Source organism: Lotus japonicus, chromosome 2 (genome assembly GCF_012489685.1).
Source record: "Lotus japonicus ecotype B-129 chromosome 2, LjGifu_v1.2".
Lineage (NCBI taxonomy): Eukaryota > Viridiplantae > Streptophyta > Magnoliopsida > Fabales > Fabaceae > Lotus > Lotus japonicus.
The window spans coordinates 53,539,653-53,561,549 of NC_080042.1; the positions used below are offsets into that span (position 1 = coordinate 53,539,653).

General features: G+C 37.3%; 2 protein-coding genes across 2 annotated transcripts; both read left to right on the plus strand.

The window, feature by feature from the left end:
* The first annotated feature begins 339 nt into the window (after nt 1-339).
* On the plus strand, nt 340-5,307 carry LOC130736637 (pentatricopeptide repeat-containing protein At3g22470, mitochondrial-like). The gene is made up of 5 exons (XM_057588443.1): nt 340-357; nt 1,485-1,637; nt 1,917-2,114; nt 2,178-2,400; nt 5,204-5,307. The coding sequence occupies exons 1-5, from the start codon at nt 340-342 to the stop codon at nt 5,305-5,307; spliced, it is 696 nt and encodes a 231-aa protein (XP_057444426.1).
* Nucleotides 5,308-18,542: 13,235 nt separating this feature from the next.
* Nucleotides 18,543-20,117, plus strand: LOC130738342 (pentatricopeptide repeat-containing protein At1g12300, mitochondrial-like). The gene is made up of 2 exons (XM_057590313.1): nt 18,543-19,392; nt 19,447-20,117. The coding sequence occupies exons 1-2, from the start codon at nt 18,648-18,650 to the stop codon at nt 20,115-20,117; spliced, it is 1,416 nt and encodes a 471-aa protein (XP_057446296.1). The 5' UTR covers nt 18,543-18,647.
* The last annotated feature ends 1,780 nt before the right edge of the window (nt 20,118-21,897 follow it).

Below are 21,897 nucleotides of genomic sequence, written 5' to 3' on the forward strand. Positions count from 1 at the left end.
CAACAATATTAGGGATTATTAAAAGATAAGTTTTTTAAATAATTGTTTTATAAGGATTTTATATCTTTTCAGATTTTCGTGAAAGTGATATAAACTTAAACAGAAAACTTTACTATACACCGATTTTTTGTGGTGAAAAGTTGCACCGCCTCCTTTTAACCTACAATAGCAGGTTTTTTCTAAAGGCTTGATAGGTTTATATCTTGAGAAAATGGGAGGTGCACTGACAGTGTAAACTTATTTTAACATACACCCAATTGATTTCCGCCACATCAGTAATTTATTAATTTAATAATTAAAGTTAAAAAGATTTGTAACCACTTAGTTCTATGTGACATAATGTCATTGGACGTCAATGTAAAAATTCTTTACACTAATGGTGTATATCCATTAATCTCTTATATCTTTTCAGATTTTCGCGAAAGTGATATAAATTTAAATATATAAAACATATGTAAATAATAATCAGGAAAATTGAAACTTAACAGAAGCAATTTAACAAAAATCAATGATGATAAAATAGTATCATGGTGCAACTTCATCAATTCACTAGTTATGCCTTTAATAATTCTCAAACTTATGTATGAATGAATATATGAACTTTATCTATGGTGTTTTGCCTAGATTTCTACTTGTTAACGCTTTGACTAATATAACTTTCAACTCAATTGCTAGCCCTAATGTCTTAGGTCCTAACCTATTTAAATTGAGGATTAATTTCACTTGAATTCAGGTCAACAAAGGCTAGCACTACACTTATGTCTACGGTGCGTAAATTCTTGATTAATCAATTTCATAGGTCCCTATTCCTAACAAAATTGTCATTTGTGCGAGGAAAAACAAAACACTTACGTCGACTCAAGGTAAATTAAAATAAAGAAAATAATTCATCCATAATAACTCAAACTCATACATAAACTAAAAATGTTAAAACATAACCAATAAAGAGAATCCATGAACCCCAAGTGACATAAGGAGATTATGACAACAAGTATGAAATCATTCAATTCAGAAGCTTCAAGGCCGACTCTAGCAAATCTCTCATTTAGTCTCCAAAAAAAAATTATACACAAAATGGCTTCCGGTGCATAAGATAGGTTGTTAGCGCTCAAAGCTTCCGGGACTAATTTGCCTATTTGCTCATTTCTTTCTACTTATCTTTTTATCTTCTCTCTTACTCTCATAACCCCAACAAAACATAAACAATATAGGCTAATTTTAAAAAAGTTAGTTTTTTATTAAAAAAAAAGTGATTTAAAACTTAAAAGACACGGATTCAAATATGCTGGAACTTCAAAGAGAAAAAAATTCCGGAACTGGGTGTCTTATAATTGTATAATGAAAAAAATCTATACAATTAAGCTCGTAACAATAAAAACAACCCTTTCCCAGCACCTTGGGTGCGCGCAGCCAGATTCATCTCTAATACCACTGTTGTTTGTTTCTATTTTCTATTTCTTTTCCGATAAATCAACCCACTATAGCCCTCGGCACTTTCCTCTCCGCCGCTGCTTCCTTACAATGTTAAGGTTAAGGAGGTCTTCGTTTCTTTGATGGATGGGCATTGCCTAATTAATGAAGTGAATAAAGCTCAAGATGTATTCAATGTTATGGCTCGGAGGGGAGTGACTCCTAATGTTCAGAGCTACACTATTTGTTAGAGATAAAAACACCTCCGCTTGACTCAAGCTTAGTGAGTAAGAGTCAAGCTTAGTAGTAGTAGTTTTGTTAGTTATGCTTCTGTTATACTTGTTGAAGTTAGTTAGGAATTAGATACATTAGATTGTCTAGGTTCATTCACTTTGTATCCAAGCTGCAACTATATTAAGCAGCATTGTATCTTGTTCACAGCATCAATAATATCACAATGTAGTTTCTACATTTCTGTTACTATTATAATTAATGGATTGTGTAAGATTAAAATGGTGGACGAAGCCTTGAATCTCCTTGCAGAAATGGATTGCAAAAAGATTACTCCTAATACAGTTACCTACTGTTCTCTTATTGATGGTTTGTGCAAAACAGGGAGAGTCTCTCATGCTTGGGAGCTCTTGGATGAGATGCATGTTAAAGGTCAACCAGCTGATATAATCACTTACAATTCTTTAGTAGATGCATTATGCAAAAGCCATCGCGTTGACAAGGCAATTGCGCTTATCGAGAAAATTAAAGATCAGGGTATTCAGCCGAATGCATGGACGTACAATATACTTCTGGATGGACTGTGCGAAGGTGGAAGATTCAAGGATGCACAAGAGATTTTTAAGGATCTTTTGATTAAAAGATATCATTTAAGTGTCCTGACATATAATGTTATGATCAAAGGGCTTTGTAAAGAAGGCTTGTTTGATGAAGCGCTGACTTTACTGTCAAAAATGGAAGATGAGGGTTGTATTCCTGATGCTATACACTCTTTAAAAATGGAGAGAATGACAAGGCAGAGAAACTTCTTCGTGAAATGATTGCTAGAGGTAGAAAAATAAGATTGGGTAAGATGCTTTCTAATTACAAGGTATCACTATTGAAACTGCTCATAAAAGAGGTTATATGTAATCAGAAGGTACCACTATTGAAACTACAACCTTTTTGGTAATCAGAAGATACTACTTATGGTAGAATTAGAAACATTGAGCTTATCTTTGATGTATATCAATTGACTTTTTCTTTCTTGTAATAAGAAGTTGACAGCTCTAGTTATGGTAGGTAGTTATACCTATTGCAGAGATAAATTGATTTTTATAGTTGAAGATAGCTACTAGCTTTATTTTCCCTCATCTGGTCCAAGGATCTTGCTGTTAACCTACTTATTGTTCCTGTAATTGTTTTTATGAATAGATAGAAGTTCTAAATGTTTGCTCATTCATGTATAGTGCAAGTGTATAAGCTCAGTAGTAGATTGCGAGCTTCTAGGTGCTTATCTTGCTCAAGGGTCTTCACCTTCCTGATATTTTATAACTCGTGCTTAGAATGGAATTTAGTAATGTTCTCAGCACTTAACTGCATAAACTGCTACAACATGTCAAAATGAGATTGAATGACTATATTTAATGTTTACCTGGGGTTTAAAGTGTGTTTTATATTTTTCTCAGGTGTGTGTCTCAGAATCAAAAGTGGGTACTTTGCCAGGATTTTAGCTGTTTGTGAGATGGGGTGGTTAGACAGTGGAGGCAATAAGCATGCTGTACGAATCATAGTTATCAATCCTGGATAGCGGCGGGTTGCTCCCGGCAGGTTGTTTGTGTATAGAGGGAAGAATGAAGTGCATCCACCATCAGGACCACCTGGATCTAGTGGTGTACTGGTATAAGAGCAGAGATGGGAGTCTGAGAATTTCCCTAGAGTGAAATTTAAATGTTTAAAATACAATTGCACCCTTTTTCTTAAAATGATTAATTTAAATTTAAGTGTTTAAACTGTTTAGTTTAAGATTGAACAAGGTGTTTAAAATGTTTTTTGTGCTACACAAACTCTGAGTACAAAACAGATGAATTGCTTGAGCATGTTTCAAACCTTGTGTTCCTTTCAAGGTGCATAATCCCAAAACCAGCACCACAAAATTCACAACCATGGTTCGTGCCAGTCTACAAGATTCTCAACCACCCAACACTAGCCACACGTACAACAACTCAACCTCTCTGTTCTTCGCTTCACACTGGGTTTGTGACATTGTTTACTCATTGATATTTGGAGTGTTTTTGCTCCAGGTAATCCTGGGTTGGATGAATTCAACATGCCCAGATGGATTGGTTATGGCTTTGGTTCGCTTCTGCACTTAAATCACTTTCTTGGTTCTGATTCAGCCATGCACAACTCAACTCGTGAGAGACGTTTTCTTAAAAAAAACGTGTCTATCTGCAGGTGTGTTTTCCTTATTTACTTGTTGTTTGGGATGTGTCTACTTCGTTTTTTATGCCCAGATATATAAAACTTAGTTTGGGTTGATTAAGCAAGGGTGAGCAAAATCCTAGTGTGGTGCAAGAATGTTGTGTATCGATGGGTCTTGTAAGCTGAAGTATATTCGCTGTGGTAGGAATAACATGACCAGTCTTGATCACACTTTCTTTGCCTTTTTTCATTTTGTAGTAGACTCAGCTTTACAGAGGTTAAAGAAAGTAGATATTCATTATGTTTTTTTTTTTTTCCTTTCTTTTAATCACAGTAGTTTCTAATTCTGTGATTAACAGATTGTGTGCAGCTTCTACTAAACCATGCAACTAATTCACATTAATATTGTGTGGAGTGCCTTTTACCTTGTGCTTTGAAACTTTGCTTATCCAGGGTGGCAGGGTTTCTGGGGACTTGTCTAGATTTACCTTGAATTTTCCTCACTGTTACTTGCTTCTAATTTTCCTCACCTTTCTATTGATGAAGTTTTGTGGGGTCTGTTTTGGTCATTATGACCAGGTGGGAACAACCCCTTAGAATGGCATAGCTTATTTGCTTCTGATTTATTAATAAATGTATTATTTGGAAGGGCTATCTCATTTAAATGCATTTATTTGCTTCAGGTGGCTTAAACTTCAAGGCTATCCAGTGGTGTATCTGTTCGGCAAGGAGCATGTTGTTGATATTTTCCGAGTGTCTATCTGCAGGTTTGTTTTCCTATGCTTTTGTCTATTTAATTGTTGTTTGGGACGTGTCTACTTCATTTTTGATGCCCAGATACATAAAACTTAGTTTGGATTGATTAAGCATCAGTGGAGAAAATCCTAGTTTGGTGCAAGGATGCTGTGTGTCAATGGGTCTTGTAAGTTGAAGTATATTGGCTGTGGTAGGAACAGTGTTATCAAATATCTGCCGCCATGGCAGTTTCTCATGGCGGTTTTTTGGCTTTCCGCCATAGCCGATATCCCGCCATATGGCGGCCATATTCCGTCATATTCCGCCACATCCCGCCATATTCCGCCATTATTTATCATGTATGGCGGGATTTCGACTTTCCGCCATCCGCAATTAACAACACTGGGTAGGAATAACATGACCAATCCTTATCACACTTTCTTTGCCTTTTTCATTTTGTAGTATACTCAGCTTTACAGTGGTTAAAGAATGTAGATATACATTAAGTACCATGATAAACTCGATGGGTGAAGTGTATTGATCCTTGTGGAATTCCGATCCCTTTTCTTTCTCTACTTTCACAGTTTAGCAAATCCCTCTTGTATAGAAAGCAAAATAATGTAAAATGAGGGTTGTTTTCCTAATGCTATAACTTTTGAAACAATTATTCGTTCACTCTTTGAAAAATGTGAGAATGACAAGGCTGAGAAACTTCTTCATGAAATGATTGCTAGAGGTCTCCTGTAAGAATAAAATTATGTAAGGTGCTTTCTATTTACAAGTTAGTTATTTTGAGATTTGAAGAAAACCATACAGCTATGCCAACTCTCTTATGGTTGTTATTTTTGCTCATATGAAGCATAAAGATAATGTTAATTCAATCACATTTCAATGGTAAATTTAGTTTGGGGTGATTTTAACATGAAATTATAATGAAAAGTAGTGAGATTTTATTAAAATTTATGTTTCTACTAATTTTTTAGCTATTTCTGAGATGGAGTGATTAGAGAATGGTGGAAAGATGCAAGCTGTTCGAATTATAGTTATCAATCCTGGATTGCGACGCGTAGCTATCGATCCCAATGGTGTTGTATGAACTAGCACATTGTCTGTGGATAGAGTGAAGAATGAAGGGCATCCACCATCAGCACCCCATGTACCTAGTGGTATGAATACTGGTATTGGTATATGAGCAGATATGGGAGTTGAAAATTTCCTTACAGAGTGAAATTTAAATGTTAAAATGCGCCCTTTTGCTGTAACCGATTGATTTAAATTTAAAGGTTTAAACTGATTTGTTTAAGATAGAAAGAGGTGTTTAAAATGTTATTTGTTTTTGTGAAGTTGTTACATGTTAATTTTAGTGTCTACTAAAATTTGACTCATTATATAGAAATCGTCAGTTATTTGGTTTTAATCCCTTAGTCCCATTTTGCTAATCTTATACTTTAGAAAGTATAGTGAACTATCACCATCTCTTATAATTTTCCTCGTGCGCTTTTAGGATATGTAAGATATCAGCATTACTAACAACTAACATTTTTTCTATATAAAAACAGAATTTGTCTATAAAGAAAAAAGATTAATGAATGAACTCCATCAATGAAAAATTAAAGGGTACTAAATTCAATAACTCACTATTTTAAAAAATATAATGAAATAGACCATTCCTTTTTCAAAATCTTCTAAATAAGAAGTGGTCATAAATCACTATTTATGTCGATAAAGCAAAATGGTTGTGCTATACAAACTCCTAAGTCATTGTTTTCTCATGGGTATTTGGATGTTTTTGCCTAAGGTACACATGGGTTGAACTTGAATGAATCCTACTTGCCCACATGGATTTGTTGTGGCTTTAGTTCGCTTTTGCTCTTAAATCATCAGTTGGGTCTTTTTTGGTCCCTGAATGTGTTTACTTATGACAGTCCAGTTCTCATATTTTGTAAATGGTCTTTTTTTGTCCCCGATGTCGGTCAAGTTAGTACTTTATTGAGTTTTCTGTTGGTCCCTCAGACGGAAAAGTCTAAATGTCACCATTTTTGCCACATTAACTTGACACGTGATCAATGACTCATATTTTGATATATTACCTTAGTCAGTTTAGTCCCCTAAAAAAAACTGAGTTTATTAATTCAAATTAAAATTTTAATTTAAAATTAGGAATCACAAAAAATCACTTTTTTTTATAGGCACAAAAAATCACTTCATCATCATTTTCAACCTCATCTTCATCCTCATCTTCATGACTTCATATACCAAATATCTTGCCCACCAGCTATTTTACAACCCTTTGACTCATGTTTCTCATTTTCATTTATTTCTTTTGGATACTAGCACTGATGTAGAAGCAGATTAATTAGGAATTTATTATTTTTAGTATTTTTAAATATACTTAGGATCTATTCCAAATCTATTCTGTTTTTAATTAAGTTAGGATCAATTTGTTAGGAGTTGTTATTTTTAATTACTTTCTAATTGAGGTTAGGATCTTTTAGTTAGGAATTTCTTTATTTTTGTTTCTATTAGGATTTCTATTTAAGCAATTGTATGACACTAGGCAAAGATAGTTTTTTATTATTATAAAACGAGATTTCTCTCAAAATCTGGTGGATTCCAATTTATTTTCTAGGGTTTTAGTTCTGGCTAACTCCCTTTCTTGTGGATTCCATAAGCCTATTCCGTTTAGGATTTGCGCTTGCAAATCTAGTACGACTTCTGCTACATCAAGTGGTATCAGAGTAGGCTTTCTCTCGTCTCTTTTCTTTGCTTCATCAACCATGGAAGATCAACCACTGACCAAAGCAGGACTGAAGGATGTTACCGCATCTTTTACCGCAGCCCTCACTGCTATGACACAACAAATGGCGACGTTCACGACAGCTATATCGGCGCATTTCAACAACACCAACAATGTGAACCAACATAGAGACTGTAATGCCCCAATTTCACAACTGAGGAATCACATTAGTAACCTAACAAGTCTAAGGGCTATTTCTGCAATCCCTAAAATCCAAGAGAATGCTTTTTCTGAAAAACAACCAAACACTTCAGCCATAGGGTTGGAAACATGTCACAACTTTTTTTAAATAACTTGTTTCCCGATATACTGTAATAATAGTTAATAACACCATTAGTAAGGTTCAGAATAAGTATGCGCACTTAAACAGTGGCGGAAGCAAGACTTTAATAACAGGGTTCTCATATAGAAAAGGAGACTCAAACATAGTCCACAATAAGAGAAGCAAAGCTGCTTCTTAAACCTCTTGTAAGACCCTAGTTTTTAAGATAGGTTAAATAATTATTTTTTATTCACGCTTAGTCTTCCGATGTAACCTATATGGAACTTGGACAAGTGTTTACCGAATTGGACCACTTTATGAAGAAGAAAGTTCAGGAATTGACTAAGGATGATGCCATAGACAGTTTAAGTTATAGTTCGAGCCATTTCAACACCCGGCTTATGTCGAGAGTGTCCGAAAAATGCTATTTCTGCTCTTAAAGCACTGTTTACGCGAAATTCAAAATCTTTAGAAATATAAGAATATCTCTTTATTTTTCTCATGACCTGTGTTTCGCTACAGAACTCTAGACTGTTCACACGATAGGTTTGGCTTCCCGGAAGTCCGTCAAAGCTAGACTTTAATCTCTCGAGGACTTTAATTAAGACCCGTAATGAAACATTTTTCTATTCGAAGCTTTTAATGAAGTTTCCATCCACGTTGTCACAATTCTTTCAGCAATTGCGACATTTCTTCAGAATGAAGTTTCTTTATCCGACGTCAACTGCAAAAAGTAGTTTTCCGGCATATTTTGGCCAATACTGTGTTTATATCGTTTTCTTCAATTATGAGAACCTCATTTGGAGTTCTGGCATTCTGTCGCCAGATATTCACTTCTTATCGTTAGACGGAGGTACCGGAACGATCGGTTTCAAAAAACCTCGAAGTATACTTTTCGAGCATCCGCAATATAAAGGCGGGAAATGAGAAATATGAGAAATGTCTCATTTCCCACCATTTGAGAGAGAGAGAGCCGCGGGTTTGTAGAGAGAGGGGGAGAGCATTTCTTCGCGAGTTCTTGTCCGATCGTCCGGATTTCAGTTTATGTGGATCGACAGCGAGGTAATCTTGCTATTCAATACCTTTGTTTCTACTTTCTGTAGCTTTAAACCATGTCTTTCTGTGCTCAGAGTTTGGAGAAATTTCCAAAACTATCTTTTTACTTCGATTTTTCTTTAGATCTACCTTCTACTACTACCCAACAACCTATATTCTTTGTCGATGCGCGCTGATTTCGATCAAGTCGCCATAGATCTGAAAAACTGTGGAAATACCCATATTCACCAAAGTTTCACTTTTTGAACCAAAAGTTCACGACTTAACCTTGTACCTTTAGGATTAGTTGCTCTAAATGCTACGATCTACAACCCTGTCAAATTTGTTTTCAAAAATTTTAACTTTGAGTTTTGAGCTTAAAGTTTGGACCCAAAAGCACCTTATCAGCAATTTCTAAATTTTTTCCGAGCATTGATTTACCCTAGTTAAACCCCTAGATTACCATTAATCTAGTTAGATTGGAGAAAACGCGTCGAAACACAATTTCTATGGGGAGTGGCCGGGAGCTCCTAGGGGGTTTGGGGGAGTTTTTATTTTTTTGCAAAAACTTGTCTTTTGTCCTAGATTCTCATACTCTGAAACTTCTAAAGTTTTGTCGGACGTTAGTTAGAATTGTTTAAGTTGTTGTGATTGATTCTGACTGAGTAAATTGGTTTTACTCAAAGGTTTGAGTTTGGATTTGGGAACGCTTGGAGCTGCTGAGGATTCGCTTGAGGATTGTGAAGCTGGAAGAGACACCGGTGATGGCAACTTAGTCTACTAGATAATGATTTAGGCGTCAATAACTTCGACTTGTTTATTTGACTATTTGGTATTGATTGATTGATCTGAATTGGGAAATTTTTTCTGAGGCTTTAGCCGACATATATGTTTATAAGCTTTAATTGTTCTATGATTGATGTTGACTGAATCACATGCTATGTGCTAAGTGTCTATTTGTAGAACATGATGATATGTCTGAATTTGTGTTATTGAATTGTACTAACTGTTTGTGCAATTATTTATCCGTATATTGTGATATCGTCGGAGTGTGGATAAAGAGAGTTTATGCCATGCTAATGACTGAAACCATTAAGAGAATGATCATTAGGTTGGACCAAGATCTGAACCATAACTATTTTAGGAGATCGAGACCTTCTCGGGGAATTACACAGGTTTAAGGGAAACCTTAGAACTTATAGAATTATAAACCATTTTACAAATGAAAATCATAACACGCTAAACAACATTCCAAAACTTTAAAGTATCGATAAATTAGTGAAGAAGACTAAAAGCTTGAATAAGAATTTGGGAATATGAGAAGTGCCGATGATCCTAGTTTAGGGAAAAACCCTAAGTGCTTATGCACCTTTTGCCAATCGACAGTTAACGTTTAGGCTACCTAATGGATAAGCCTGGGAAACCAATAAGTTTCTAAGTACGATGTACCCCTTTTGCTCTAAGAGAAGTTCGACCATCCGAGTGATGAGTCAGATGATTCGAGCAATCATGAAGAATGTTTGCACTCTATCGTTGTAGGAATTCGAGGTCGATAGTTCGACAATTACCATAGGGAATTTTAGAAACAATATTCGTAGCTAGACTCTTACGTGTGAGGACGATTCGATGTTTGGCTAACCATATTGCATCATTCATTCATGTATGAGGATACACGACGGAATGTCGGACCTCGGTGAAATCACCACGTGTGACTACACAATTCTGATTGTAAGAGAAACCGAGTCTGATGGTTAACACAAAGGCCGGCGAAAAGACCGACTCGTACACACGCGTCCAGCCTTTCCGGAGCATTATTTTAGCATGACATTGCATTTCATACCATTCATTTAATGATTTGAGGTTGATGAACATCGTAATGAGTTTTATGATTTGATGTTGATAAATATCGTTATGTTTTTGCTGAATCGATGATTTATGCATGTTGATTTAGTAGTTGATGATGTATTGATATATATGCCATGATAACATTTATCGAACGTATATATATCTACCCCCATACTCTACTTGTTCTCTTTATTATCTACCCTATTCTGTGAGTTGACCCTCGCGCCTTGCCTTGTGTGTATTGTTTGTGTTTGGGCGGTCGGCAAACTGCCAGATATCGCGGGGGGGGGGGGAGTGGTTTACGCTGGTTCGCCCGTCAGGGGGAATCAGGTACGAGCTGATTGATCGAGTTGACCCTGCCGCATGGACATTGGACCCCACCAACATCCGAGCGATGAACCGAGGGAGAGTGATGGAGGATGTGATTGACAACCATGGAGACATGACTACTGGAGTTCTGCGGAAGTACACCGTTGCCTTTGACCTACCGCCGATGGTTCACTTTGGACCAGGTACTGGACTGCGACCACCTACGCCGTCGTCGTCATTATCGTCGCCGTCATCTGATGAGGAGGATCCTTCCGAGGTCGATGCTGTTGCTGTGACACCATCTGGACCGACATCGGCTGCTGCTGTGGACCCTACTGACGTTGGGTCATCTTCGAGGGTCGTTGAGCCGAAGGAGGAGCTTGTCGCCACGACTCTGACTCATCTTGTGGCATCTATTTCCTCTCGTGGTTACCGTGTTGAACCTTTGGTTCGCATGGTTGAGGAGGAGATCGTTACTGACGTAGTCGATCTAGAGACTGGTTTGACTAGGGTGGCACAGAAGACAGTTAGGAGGGAGATTCTGGACGTGGATGTCGATGTGCTTACTGTGGACTCAGACACGGAGGACAACTACACGAGCGAGGAGGAGGAAAAGGGTTGGGAGACCCGCTTCTTTGCATGACCTGGGTTAGGGTGTCTATTCAGTAGTAGCTCTGGTTAGTCGTTGTACATTTGGGACAGGGTAGGTTCCCGGCCTTTTTGCTTTTTGTGTGATTCTCTGCATGGGAATCACAGAGAGTAGTCGGACGATAGGAGGTCCGAGGAGGCTGTTTTGGGCTGACTCTCTCACATTTTCAGGACTGTAATTATTATACTTACTTTGATCACTGTTGCGTACACTTGCCTTCTTGCATACTTTCTGTCACCGTCAGGTTCTGGTGACGTTTGCGGTACAGCATGGGCTGTATTCGTTTATATATATATATATATATATATATATATTAGTTTATCGGGGCATGTTTGGAGTTTCATTAAGTCCACGTTGGACAAGTCTTTCATATTTATTTCTCTCACCTTTTTAAAAAAATACCTTCATTTTCCGTAATTCTATTTTAATTGGTTACTAAAGTGAGCCTCTGGAAATCGGGGTGTTACACCTCTACTCCACCGCCTACAACCCAATCTCCAACTCGAGCAGCTAAACTTCGGCGGAAGGATCTCCATCGCCTAATAACGTTAATCGCCCAAACAACAAGTAGCAAACAGAAAGGGTTAACTCCATGTCATTACCACGTATAAAAGGGAAAAGCATGCTATTAAGCTAAAAAATATAATCCAAGACAGATATCCGTAGAAGCAACAACATAGATTTAGACCAGATATAAACAACATTAACAATATAAAATCAAATCATATGTCAAAAACATAGATTTAATCAGATATCAGCAACATAATATCATAGATCAAAATCAGGTAACAACAATGTCACGTATAACATTTGTTCAAATATCAACAACTTAACAACATATATCAAACTCATATAACAATAACCTCAACAAGTCAGATCAGATATCGACAATATAAGATCAAATGTTAGTACTCTATAATGCAACTATATGCTGCTATCAAAATGGATCGATCAATATCGTCTCTCAAGACGGGACAATGATAGGACCACACCTCCTCATTGTCTTTTATAGCGTCTCACAAGACGGGACAATCATTGGACCACACCTCCTGATCGCCACTTATAGCGTCTCACAAGACGGGACAATCATAGGACCACACCTCTTGATCGCCACTTGTAGCGTCTCACAAGACGGGACAATCATAGGACCACACCTCCTGATCGTCACTTAGCGTCACAATGGACGGGACAGTGATAGGACCACACCTCCTCATCGCCTCCACATCAAGTGCGATAAAAGCATGCAATACTAAAGACGCGCTAAAACCGAGTTACCCTTACCTTTGTGAGTAGATGTAGTGCATGGAAGTCGCGAACCTAAAACATAGAAACATGGTCTCATCAAAACAAGCACCACCAGAAGCAAACAATCTATAAATGCTAATTGAAATCGAAGGGAAAGCTCCTACAGCTTCAGAGTTCCTATTTTGGCACGAATGGACAACGAAGACTTCGTTCGCTAAAACAGGCATAACTCGAGCTACAGAACTCGGAATGACACGAAACCAAAGCCAAAATTTCGAAAATCAAAAGAGCTACACTATAGCTCAGGCCATACAGACCCAAAAATTATTTTTGGAAGAGGGCACACAAAGTAATAAAAAAAATATTAACCTCATTTTGATCAATCAAGTTGTTGATTATTTGGAATAAATCCCGAAATTCCAAACTACCTGTTATCCAATAAAGACCCAAAATTCCTAACCTTACCAAACAAGTTTCGGCCACTCCTAAAATAGGGTTTCCCGCACTTTTTCTTCGATCTAATTTAATTCATAGGTATTCTTAGGCGATATGTAGGCCAGGAAAACTCTCAGAAAAATTTAAGAATTCAGAATGTGACTAGGGGTATTTTGGTCAAGATTTTTAGCTCGGAAACTCAAAGTCGGAATTTCAAAAAATAAATTGTATGAGGTTGATACCAACGACGTTTATGACAACTAATCCTACTGACGCTAAGCTCAGTCGAGAGTTTTTGATATAAAACGCGAAACCTCAGCATAAAAATGGGTATTTGAGCAGTTTTTGAATTCCTACGACGATCCGGCGAGAATCAGCGAATACAATCGGATAATCATGCTCTTGGGTTAGTAGAGAAGATGTTTTGATAGAGAAATCAAGTTATTTGGACAGTTTTACAAAACTCTCATACCTTTGAGCACAGAAAGACATAGAGAAAAGCGACAGAATTTACGACCAGAGGTAAGGAATATCATCAGTACCTCGAGGTCTACACGTAGCAACGAACAGAGCGACGATCAAGCAAGAAACAACGAAAAGCTCTCCTCCCTCTTCCTCCTTGAACCCGCGACCTTGGTGGTGAGAATGGTGGAGTTTTTTTTATTTTATTTTTCAAGCTATTTATAGGAGAGAGAAAATGCGGGAAAATGAATATTTCGTGATTCCGATTTTTCCTGCACATTTCTTTGTAAATTATAAGAGAGAATCCGGCGACAGAATTCCAGAACTCGAAACAGGTTTCTTGGAATTAAAGCAAACGATTCACTAACGATGTTAATCGATTTAATCCGAAAAGTTACTTTTTGCAAATGAGGTCGGATGAGAAAACTTCCTTTTGGAGAAATGTCGAAAACATCGAAAGAAATGGGTGAACGTGTGTGGAATCTTCGTTTGAAGCTCCGAATAGAAAAAATTTCATCCACTGTTCATTTTAAGGTTCTTGAATTGTCAGGAACTTAGTTTCGGCAACCTTCCGAGAATTGAAATCGATCGTGCGTACAATCCAGGGTTTCGTGTCGAAACACTCATCATTGAAAGGGATAAGAGCGATTCTCATATTCTTCTGAAGATTTTTTAGTTTCGTTTCTACAGTGCTTTAAGAGCAGATTAGCCCTATACTAACGCTTTTTCCCTAGGGCGGAAGTGAATAAAACTCGTGCTATAACCTATAGCAACTATAGAACTATTCTTAGTCATTTTATGAAGGCTTAAATGCACTTTTGGACCCCCAAGTTTATATTTTTTGCTATGGTTGACCCTGATCTTAATTTTCTACGAATGAAGACCCTAATCTTTCGAAATGTTGCACCGCTTACCCTTCCATCCAAATCCTTCAAAAACTTGACGGAACCCACTTACCTGATCTTCCGACGGAAGGGTAAACGGTGCAACGTTTTGAAAGATTATGGTCTCCATTCAAACTAAAAATAAGATCAGGGTCAACAATCGCAAAAAATGTAAACTTGAGGGTCCAAAAGTGCATTTAAGCCATTTTTTAAATCCCCTTTTTATCCACGTGGAAGGCCATGTCAGCGTGTTCCGTCAAGTTTTTGTCGGATTTGGACGGAAGGGTAAACAGTGCAGCGTTTTGAAATAATAGGGTTCCTATTCGTAGAAAAAAAGATAAGGGTTGACAATCGCAAAAAGTTAAAACATGAGGGTCCAAAAGTGCATTTAAGCCTTTTATGAACTTTCTTCTTCATAATACTAATCCAAACATCAAACACAAGTCAAGTTCCTCTCACGCTTACATAGAATTCTATGCGTGAGCTGAAATTTATTTATTTATTTAAACTCTAAAATCTTTGGTCTTACAAAGACAAAGGAGAAAAACAACATAGGCGCAGAGGCAACAACAATTGTGCCATTGTTACGGGAAGTTCATGTTCTTTTCAAGATCCTCTTGTCATCACACTAGATTCTGTAAAACCCACAATAGGTTCAAATGATATAAGGGTGTCAACAAATGTTGATTCCCTTGCTCCTATCACGATCTCATCATCTCTTGAATCCACTAAATGTGTGGCCTCTCGTGACTTAGATGTTACGGTCATTGAGTCCCAATTGAGGGCTCAAGTGGATGATTTGGTACCATCTGCGCAGAAACCAAGGGAAGTTGACGTTACAAAAGATGAAAACATTGGCCACATAAAGTGCTCAGAGTTTCTTACATTCAAATCTTCAACTCCGCTTCCTACAGGAGTACAAAGCACAATTATCCCCTATAATTCAAAAGCCCCCAAGGTGATTTTGGAGAAATTGGAGAGGTTAGGATTGGTTAAAGATAATGATGGTGCTCATGGGATATTTGTTGAAGGAGATGATAAAAAAGAGTTCGGGGTTGTAGTAATGGTGTTGTTCGTTTAGAAGAGAACTTGTGGTCAAGTTCTTTGAAAGAAGAGGAGAATATAAAGACATCAGAGACACTTGGTTATGACGCATTTATGTGGGCATCGAATTGTTCTACACAGACTTGGGTATTCGACCCTGACATTCTTAATGTGGTTCTTGAGTTCCAGACATATACGTTTTTTTTTGTTACGTCCATAAGAAGAGGAGTCTGATGCAGGAGCAGATTAATTAGGAATTTATTATTTTTAGAATTTTTGAAATATATTTAGGATCTATTCCGAATCAATTCTGTTTTTAATTAAGTTAGGATCAATTTGTTAGGATTTGTTATTTTTAATTACTTTCTAATTGAGTTTAGGATCTTTTAGTTAGAATTTTCTTAATTTTTGTTTCTATTAGGATTTCTATTTAAGGAATTGTATAAAATTAGCCAAAGACAGTTTTTTATTATTATAAAACGAGATTTCTCTCAAACTCTGGTGGTTTCCAGTTTATTAACTCTGGTGGATTCCAGTTTATTTTCCAGGGTTTTAGTGCTGGGTAACTCCCTTTCTGGTGGATTCCATAAGCCTATTCTTTTTAGGATTTGCGCTTGCAATCCTAGTACGACTACTGCAGCATCAAAGTGTGACCATTTTAATGTTCTTAGACCCCGCACCACGCAACCACTAGTAGATTTACGCGTTTAGTGGTAATTTTCAACCAGCCACTAAATACTAAAAGTAAAAAGTAAGAGAAAAAGCTTTTAGCGGGGTTTCCAACCTCCACCAATAAACATGTTAATTTTGTGGCGATCTCTGTGGCCATCCTAAGCAACAATAATATTTTGTTTTTAAATATTTTGTAGATTGTGGCAGTTTCAATCTGTGTATATTGATAAGTGTCCGCAACTTTCGCATGTCTAAGAAAAATTATAGGACCCTCTTTACGTTTTGCATATTTTTGTTTTGTATCTTTTCACATTTTTTATTTCTTTTCTATCTCAAAATGGATTACATTGAAAGGAAAATGCAATAACAAGATGTCAAATTCCCCATTTTTAAAATTTAAATTAACTAATTAAATTGTTTTGACTTGATGAAGCATAACACAAAATTTAAATGAAAAATAAGAATAAAAGTGAGCATTTTTTTGGTACATAAAATTGAGTGCTGATTAGTGTGAATGAATAATATAATGAAGAAACACTTGGGAGGGGTTAAATCAGCACCTACGGTGGCGTTTGGGTGATGGTCGCACTATTAATTTTTGGAATGATAAGTGAGTTTTTTCAGGTACGCTGTTGAAGCCTTGAAGGACGCAACACTTGGCGAAATCACAACAACAGAGAACGTGAAGTCTGTGTTTGATTATTATGACCAGGGAAACTTGTGCTCCCCTTATTACAACATAGACTTCTCTGCTGATTTTTGCCCTTGGGTTTTGCAGAATCTGGACGATATGGCGCTGCAGGGCTTTGATCGAGGTGGGGCTCCGAGTTTTGGGTTACTGTTATGGGCCTTATGGAAAGCGAGAATTGGTATTGTATTCCAGGGTACTGTGTTCGACCTGCAGGGTATCGACAAGGCTGCACTGAGGTTGCAATTGGACTACAACTACTGTCGAAGAGCACTCCAAGCTTCTTCCTTATGGCGGTGCATAGCTACAGAACGATGGAGGTTCGTTGGCGTCCTCCTCCTAATCCTTGGCTGAAGTGCAGCACTGATGAGTCTGTTAGGGCACCAGGTAATGCAGCGGGTTGTGGCGGAGTTTGCCGAGATGCCTCTGATCGTTGGCTGACTGGGTTGAGCAGGAACATTGGAACGACTCGTGTTCTTTGGCAGAATTGTGGGCGATTCTCACCTTGTTACCCTTGGCTTGGAGTATTCCAGAATTATAGTGGAGACTGGAGAGTGATTCCAAGATCGCTGTTCTGCTTGTTAATGGCGGTTGCAGTACCTCTCACCCCTAGGCTTCCGTGATTAACCATATTCGGGAATGGATGTCGTAGAATTGGGAGGTTCGTTGTGTTCACACTTGGTGTGAGGCTAATTAGGTGGCAGATTGCTTGGCCAACCTAACTCATGATCTAGATTTGAGTACTCATGATCGTGGCTTCACATGGAGAATGAAAGTTTTATCTCAAATAAAGTTTGAGATAAAATTCATGAGAGTATGAGAGCTCTTGAAAACAATTTTTTTTTTCTTCAAACAATTAAAAGCACATAAATGATATTATTTCATTGGCTTAATTCCACTTTTGGTCCCTGAAGTAACACGATTATGCGAAACTCATCCCCTTTGTTTAAAACGAGCGGTTATCGTCCCAAACGTTTACGCCGTGAGCGGTTTTAGTCCCTCCGTCCATTTTCCGTCAATTTACTAACGGAAGAAGCTGACATGGCTTCACTTAATGATGTGGATGGCCACTTCTTGCTTCTCTCTTCGATCTTGCCAGGAGACTCGCGTATATTGGTACACAGACACTAGGGTTCATCAGATTTGGGGATTTATCCCCAATCTGATCGTGAATTTGGGGGGGGGGGAATTAATTAGTTTTGGTTTTTTTTTAATTACACACATGGCACTTTTGAGGAGAGACCTTTGATCTTTACCTCGGAATTTTGACTTGATCAAGGTATCCCCACAGCCGACAGCCGTGAGACTAATTCCTCTCCCCATAGTCAGCGCACTAAGCGGTAGGAGGCTGACCAAGGAGTTTTTTTATTCGTAACAAGATTATTTTACACACATAATTTCTTTTATATTAAACTTTATCTAATTAGATCGAAATAATTATTATTCCTTCATTTTGTTTTTAGTTTTGAATTTTTATAAAGTCAAAACCAGTTTTTAGTTGCAAAAGCAGGTTCAAAACAAGGTTTTTCAGGATCCATCTTCATCAATTGTTATTATCCCTCCGAAAATTGCAACACACCGCCGCTGCTGCTTCCTTCTCCACCGCTCTTACAATGTCGTCGTCATTGTTGTTCAGGTTGAGGAGGTCTTCGTTTCTTATTTCCTTTCACTCTCACTCTCACTCTCACTCTCACTCTCGCTTTCATTCTTCCTTTCACAATCCTGGTGATGCCATCTCACACTTCAATCGCTTACTCCGAATGTGTCCTACTACCCCTTCCATCGTTGAATTTAACAAGATTTTAACTTCCCTTGTTAAGACCAAGAAGCATTACTCCCCCGCTATCTCGCTTTCTCACCAGATGGAGTTCACTGGAATCAAGCCAAGCCTTGTTACTATGAGCATCTTGATCAATTGCTACTGCCACTTGGGTCAAATCAATTCCGCTTTTTCTGTACTCGCCAGAATTCTCAAGAGAGGTTATCAGCCAACTACCATCACCTTCACTACTCTCATCAAAGGTCTCTGTCTTCACGGCAAGGTCCCCAAAGCACTGCAATTTCATGATGACGTGCTAGCTCAGGGATTTCGGTTGAACCAAGTCAGTTATGGAACCTTGATCAATGGGCTATGTAAAATGGGGGAAACAAGAGCTGCTTTGGAGTTGCTTAGGCGGATTCAAGGGCGAAGGATTAAACCTGATGTGGTAATGTACAGCACAATCATCGATAGCCTGTGTAAAGATAAACTTGTAAGTCATGCTTGCAATTTATTTTCTGAAATGGTTGTCAAGGGAATATCTCCTAATGTAGTCACGTACAATGCTTTAATATATGGCTTTTGCATTGTTGGTCAATTGAAACAAGCAATTGCTTTGTTACATGAAATGCCAACGAAAAACATAGACTCAGATGTTTATACTTATAATATATTGGTCGATGCTTTAGGTAAGGAAGGGAAGGTGAGAGAAGCTAAGAACATGTTAGCTGTGATGATGAAGCAGGGTGTGAAACCTAATGTTGTTACTTATAATTCTTTGATGGATGGGTATTGCTTAGTTAATGAAGTGAACAAAGCCCAAGCTGTATTCAACACCATGACCCAAATGGGAGTGTTTCCTGATGTTCTGTGCTACAATATTATGATTAATGGATTGTGCAAGATTAAAATGGTGGACGAAGCCTTGAATCTCCTTGAAGAAATGGATTACGAAAAGATTATTCCTAATAAAGTAACCTACAGTTCTCTTATTGATGGTTTATGCAAAACAGGGAAAGTCTCTAATGCATGGGAGCTTCTTGATGAGATGCATGTTAGAGGTCAACCAGCCGACATAATCACCTATAATTCTTTCTTGGATGCTTTATGCAAAGGTCATCATGTTGACCAAGCAATTGCATTGATCAAGAAAATTAACGACCAGGGTGTTCAGCCAAATTTATGCACATACAATATACTTCTGGATGGACTGTGCAAAGGTGGAAGATTCAAGGATGCACAAGAGATTTTTAAGGATCTTTTGAGTAAAGGCTATCATTTAACTGTCCAGACATATACTATTATGATCAATGGGCTTTGTAAAGAAGGCTTGTTTGATGAAGCGTTGACCTTACTGTCGAAAATGAAAGATGAGGGTTGTATTCCTGATGCTATTACTTTTGAAACAATTATTCAGTACTCTTTAAAAATGGCGAGAATGACAAGGCAGAGAAACTTCTTCGTGAAATGATTGCTAGAGGTCTACTGGAAAAATAAGATTGGGTAAGATGCTTTCTATTTACAAGTAAAGTTATTTTGTGTTTTGAAGACAACTATCCAATCTTCATTTTATAATTACACACTGAAATGGATGATGGAATACACAATGGGCTCACAAATGCCTTAGTTTTGACTCTTGACTAAAGGTCATCTGTTGCTGAACTTGATATTGTTAGATTAGAACATTGATTTTGTTATTTTCTGTATATTTACTGTAGTTACTTTGCCGAATGAGAACTGAAAAAGCAAACACAAAATTTATTGTGTTAGTGCAGTAGATTGTATACTGAGGAGCAAAGAGTGTTGTCATCATTAGATGTAGATGCCTATATGACTATACCAGCTCTCTTATGCCTATTCATGTACAGTACAAGTGTATAGTAGATAGCGAGTTTCTAGCTTCTTAGCCTACTCGAGGGTCTTCACCTTCCTGGTATTTTTAACTAGAGCTTAGAAGTTAGAATGACTCAGTACTTCCCACATAAACTGTTACATTGAAAGGAAAATGACAATATATGGTTTTGATTCATTAACACCTCAATTTCTCTTCCATCCTATTTTCATCCATTTTCTCTTTCTATCTCCTATTTTTTTATATATCACATCACTATCATATCGTTCATTTCTCGATCTTTTCTTCCTTTATAGGTAGGGGTGAATTTTGGGCGTGAAAGTAGTTTTATACTTTAATTGTTATTTGTTACCTGTGTGTTTGAAGTGTTTTTATTTTTCTGAACTGTGTTTCAGAATCAAAAGTCGGTAGTTTGCTGGGATTTTAGCTGTGTCTGAGATGCGGCGGTTAGACAATGGAGGCAAGAAGCATGCTTTATGGAGTGAAGAATGAAGTGCATCCAGCATCAGCACCACCTATATCTAGTGGTATGAATACTGGTATGAGAGCAGAGGTTGGAGTCGAGAATTCCGTTAGAGTGAAATGTTTAAATGCACCCTTTTGCTTAAACTGATTAGTTTAAATGTTTAAACTAAGTAGTTTAAGATAGGAGGTTTTCAGAAAGTTATTTTGTTCTTGTAAAATTGGTACATGTTTTAGTTCTTTTGTTCTTGTAAAATTGGTACATGTTAATTTTGACTCATTATAGAAAGGGATAAGGCTTTTGTTGTTGTTTTGTATAGAGAATACATAAGTTATTTGGTTTAAGTCCCTTGTGAGTCATAACCATTTTTGTTAATCTTGTAATTTAGCTAGTGCAGTAAACTATCATGATCTCTTGTAATCTTGCTCTTAAGGATAAATAAATTAGATATCAGATTGATGAATGAAGACCATTGATATGAGATGTCATGAGCAATTTATTTTGTTCAAGATAAATGTTTTTACGGTGAAATAGTTCTCTCAAATGCTTTTAAGGTGACGTGTTTCTCTCAAAGTTTGCAGTATCAGGAAAACCCAAAGATAGATTATCAAGAGCCTAGGCATTGGGCATTTACACAATTCAAACATATGTTGCTTGGAATCTTCTTGAACCATCAATGGGAAAACTTGATTTGTAGGCTATTGTAGATGAGGTTGTCTAACTTAAGTAAAGATAGACTGTTAAGAGCCCAGGGCATGAATACAATACAAACAAATGTTGCTTGGAATCTTCTTGAACCATCCATGGGAAAGCTTGGTTTTAGGCTATTGCAAATGAGGTTGTCTTAGTTAAAGTACTAAATATCTCCTAACCTTTAATTTAAAGTCCTGACTTCACTATTAACGGGACACCTTTTTTTGTCCCAGTTTCGTTTGG

What these genes read in the sequence shown, in the direction of transcription:
- LOC130736637 (XM_057588443.1), top strand. An exon ending in GGAGGGGAGTGACTCCTAAT is followed by an intron (nt 1,638 to 1,916) that starts GTTCAGAGCTAC and finishes GGATTGTGTAAG; the next exon opens with ATTAAAATGGTGGACGAAGC. An exon ending in AGATGAGGGTTGTATTCCTG is followed by an intron (nt 2,401 to 5,203) that starts ATGCTATACACT and finishes GTTGTTTTCCTA; the next exon opens with ATGCTATAACTTTTGAAACA.
- LOC130738342 (XM_057590313.1), top strand. Translation starts at nt 18,648, where the DNA reads ATGTGTCCTACTACCCCTTCCATCGTTGAATTTAACAAGATTTTAACT. An exon ending in AGCTGTGATGATGAAGCAGG is followed by an intron (nt 19,393 to 19,446) that starts GTGTGAAACCTA and finishes GGTATTGCTTAG; the next exon opens with TTAATGAAGTGAACAAAGCC.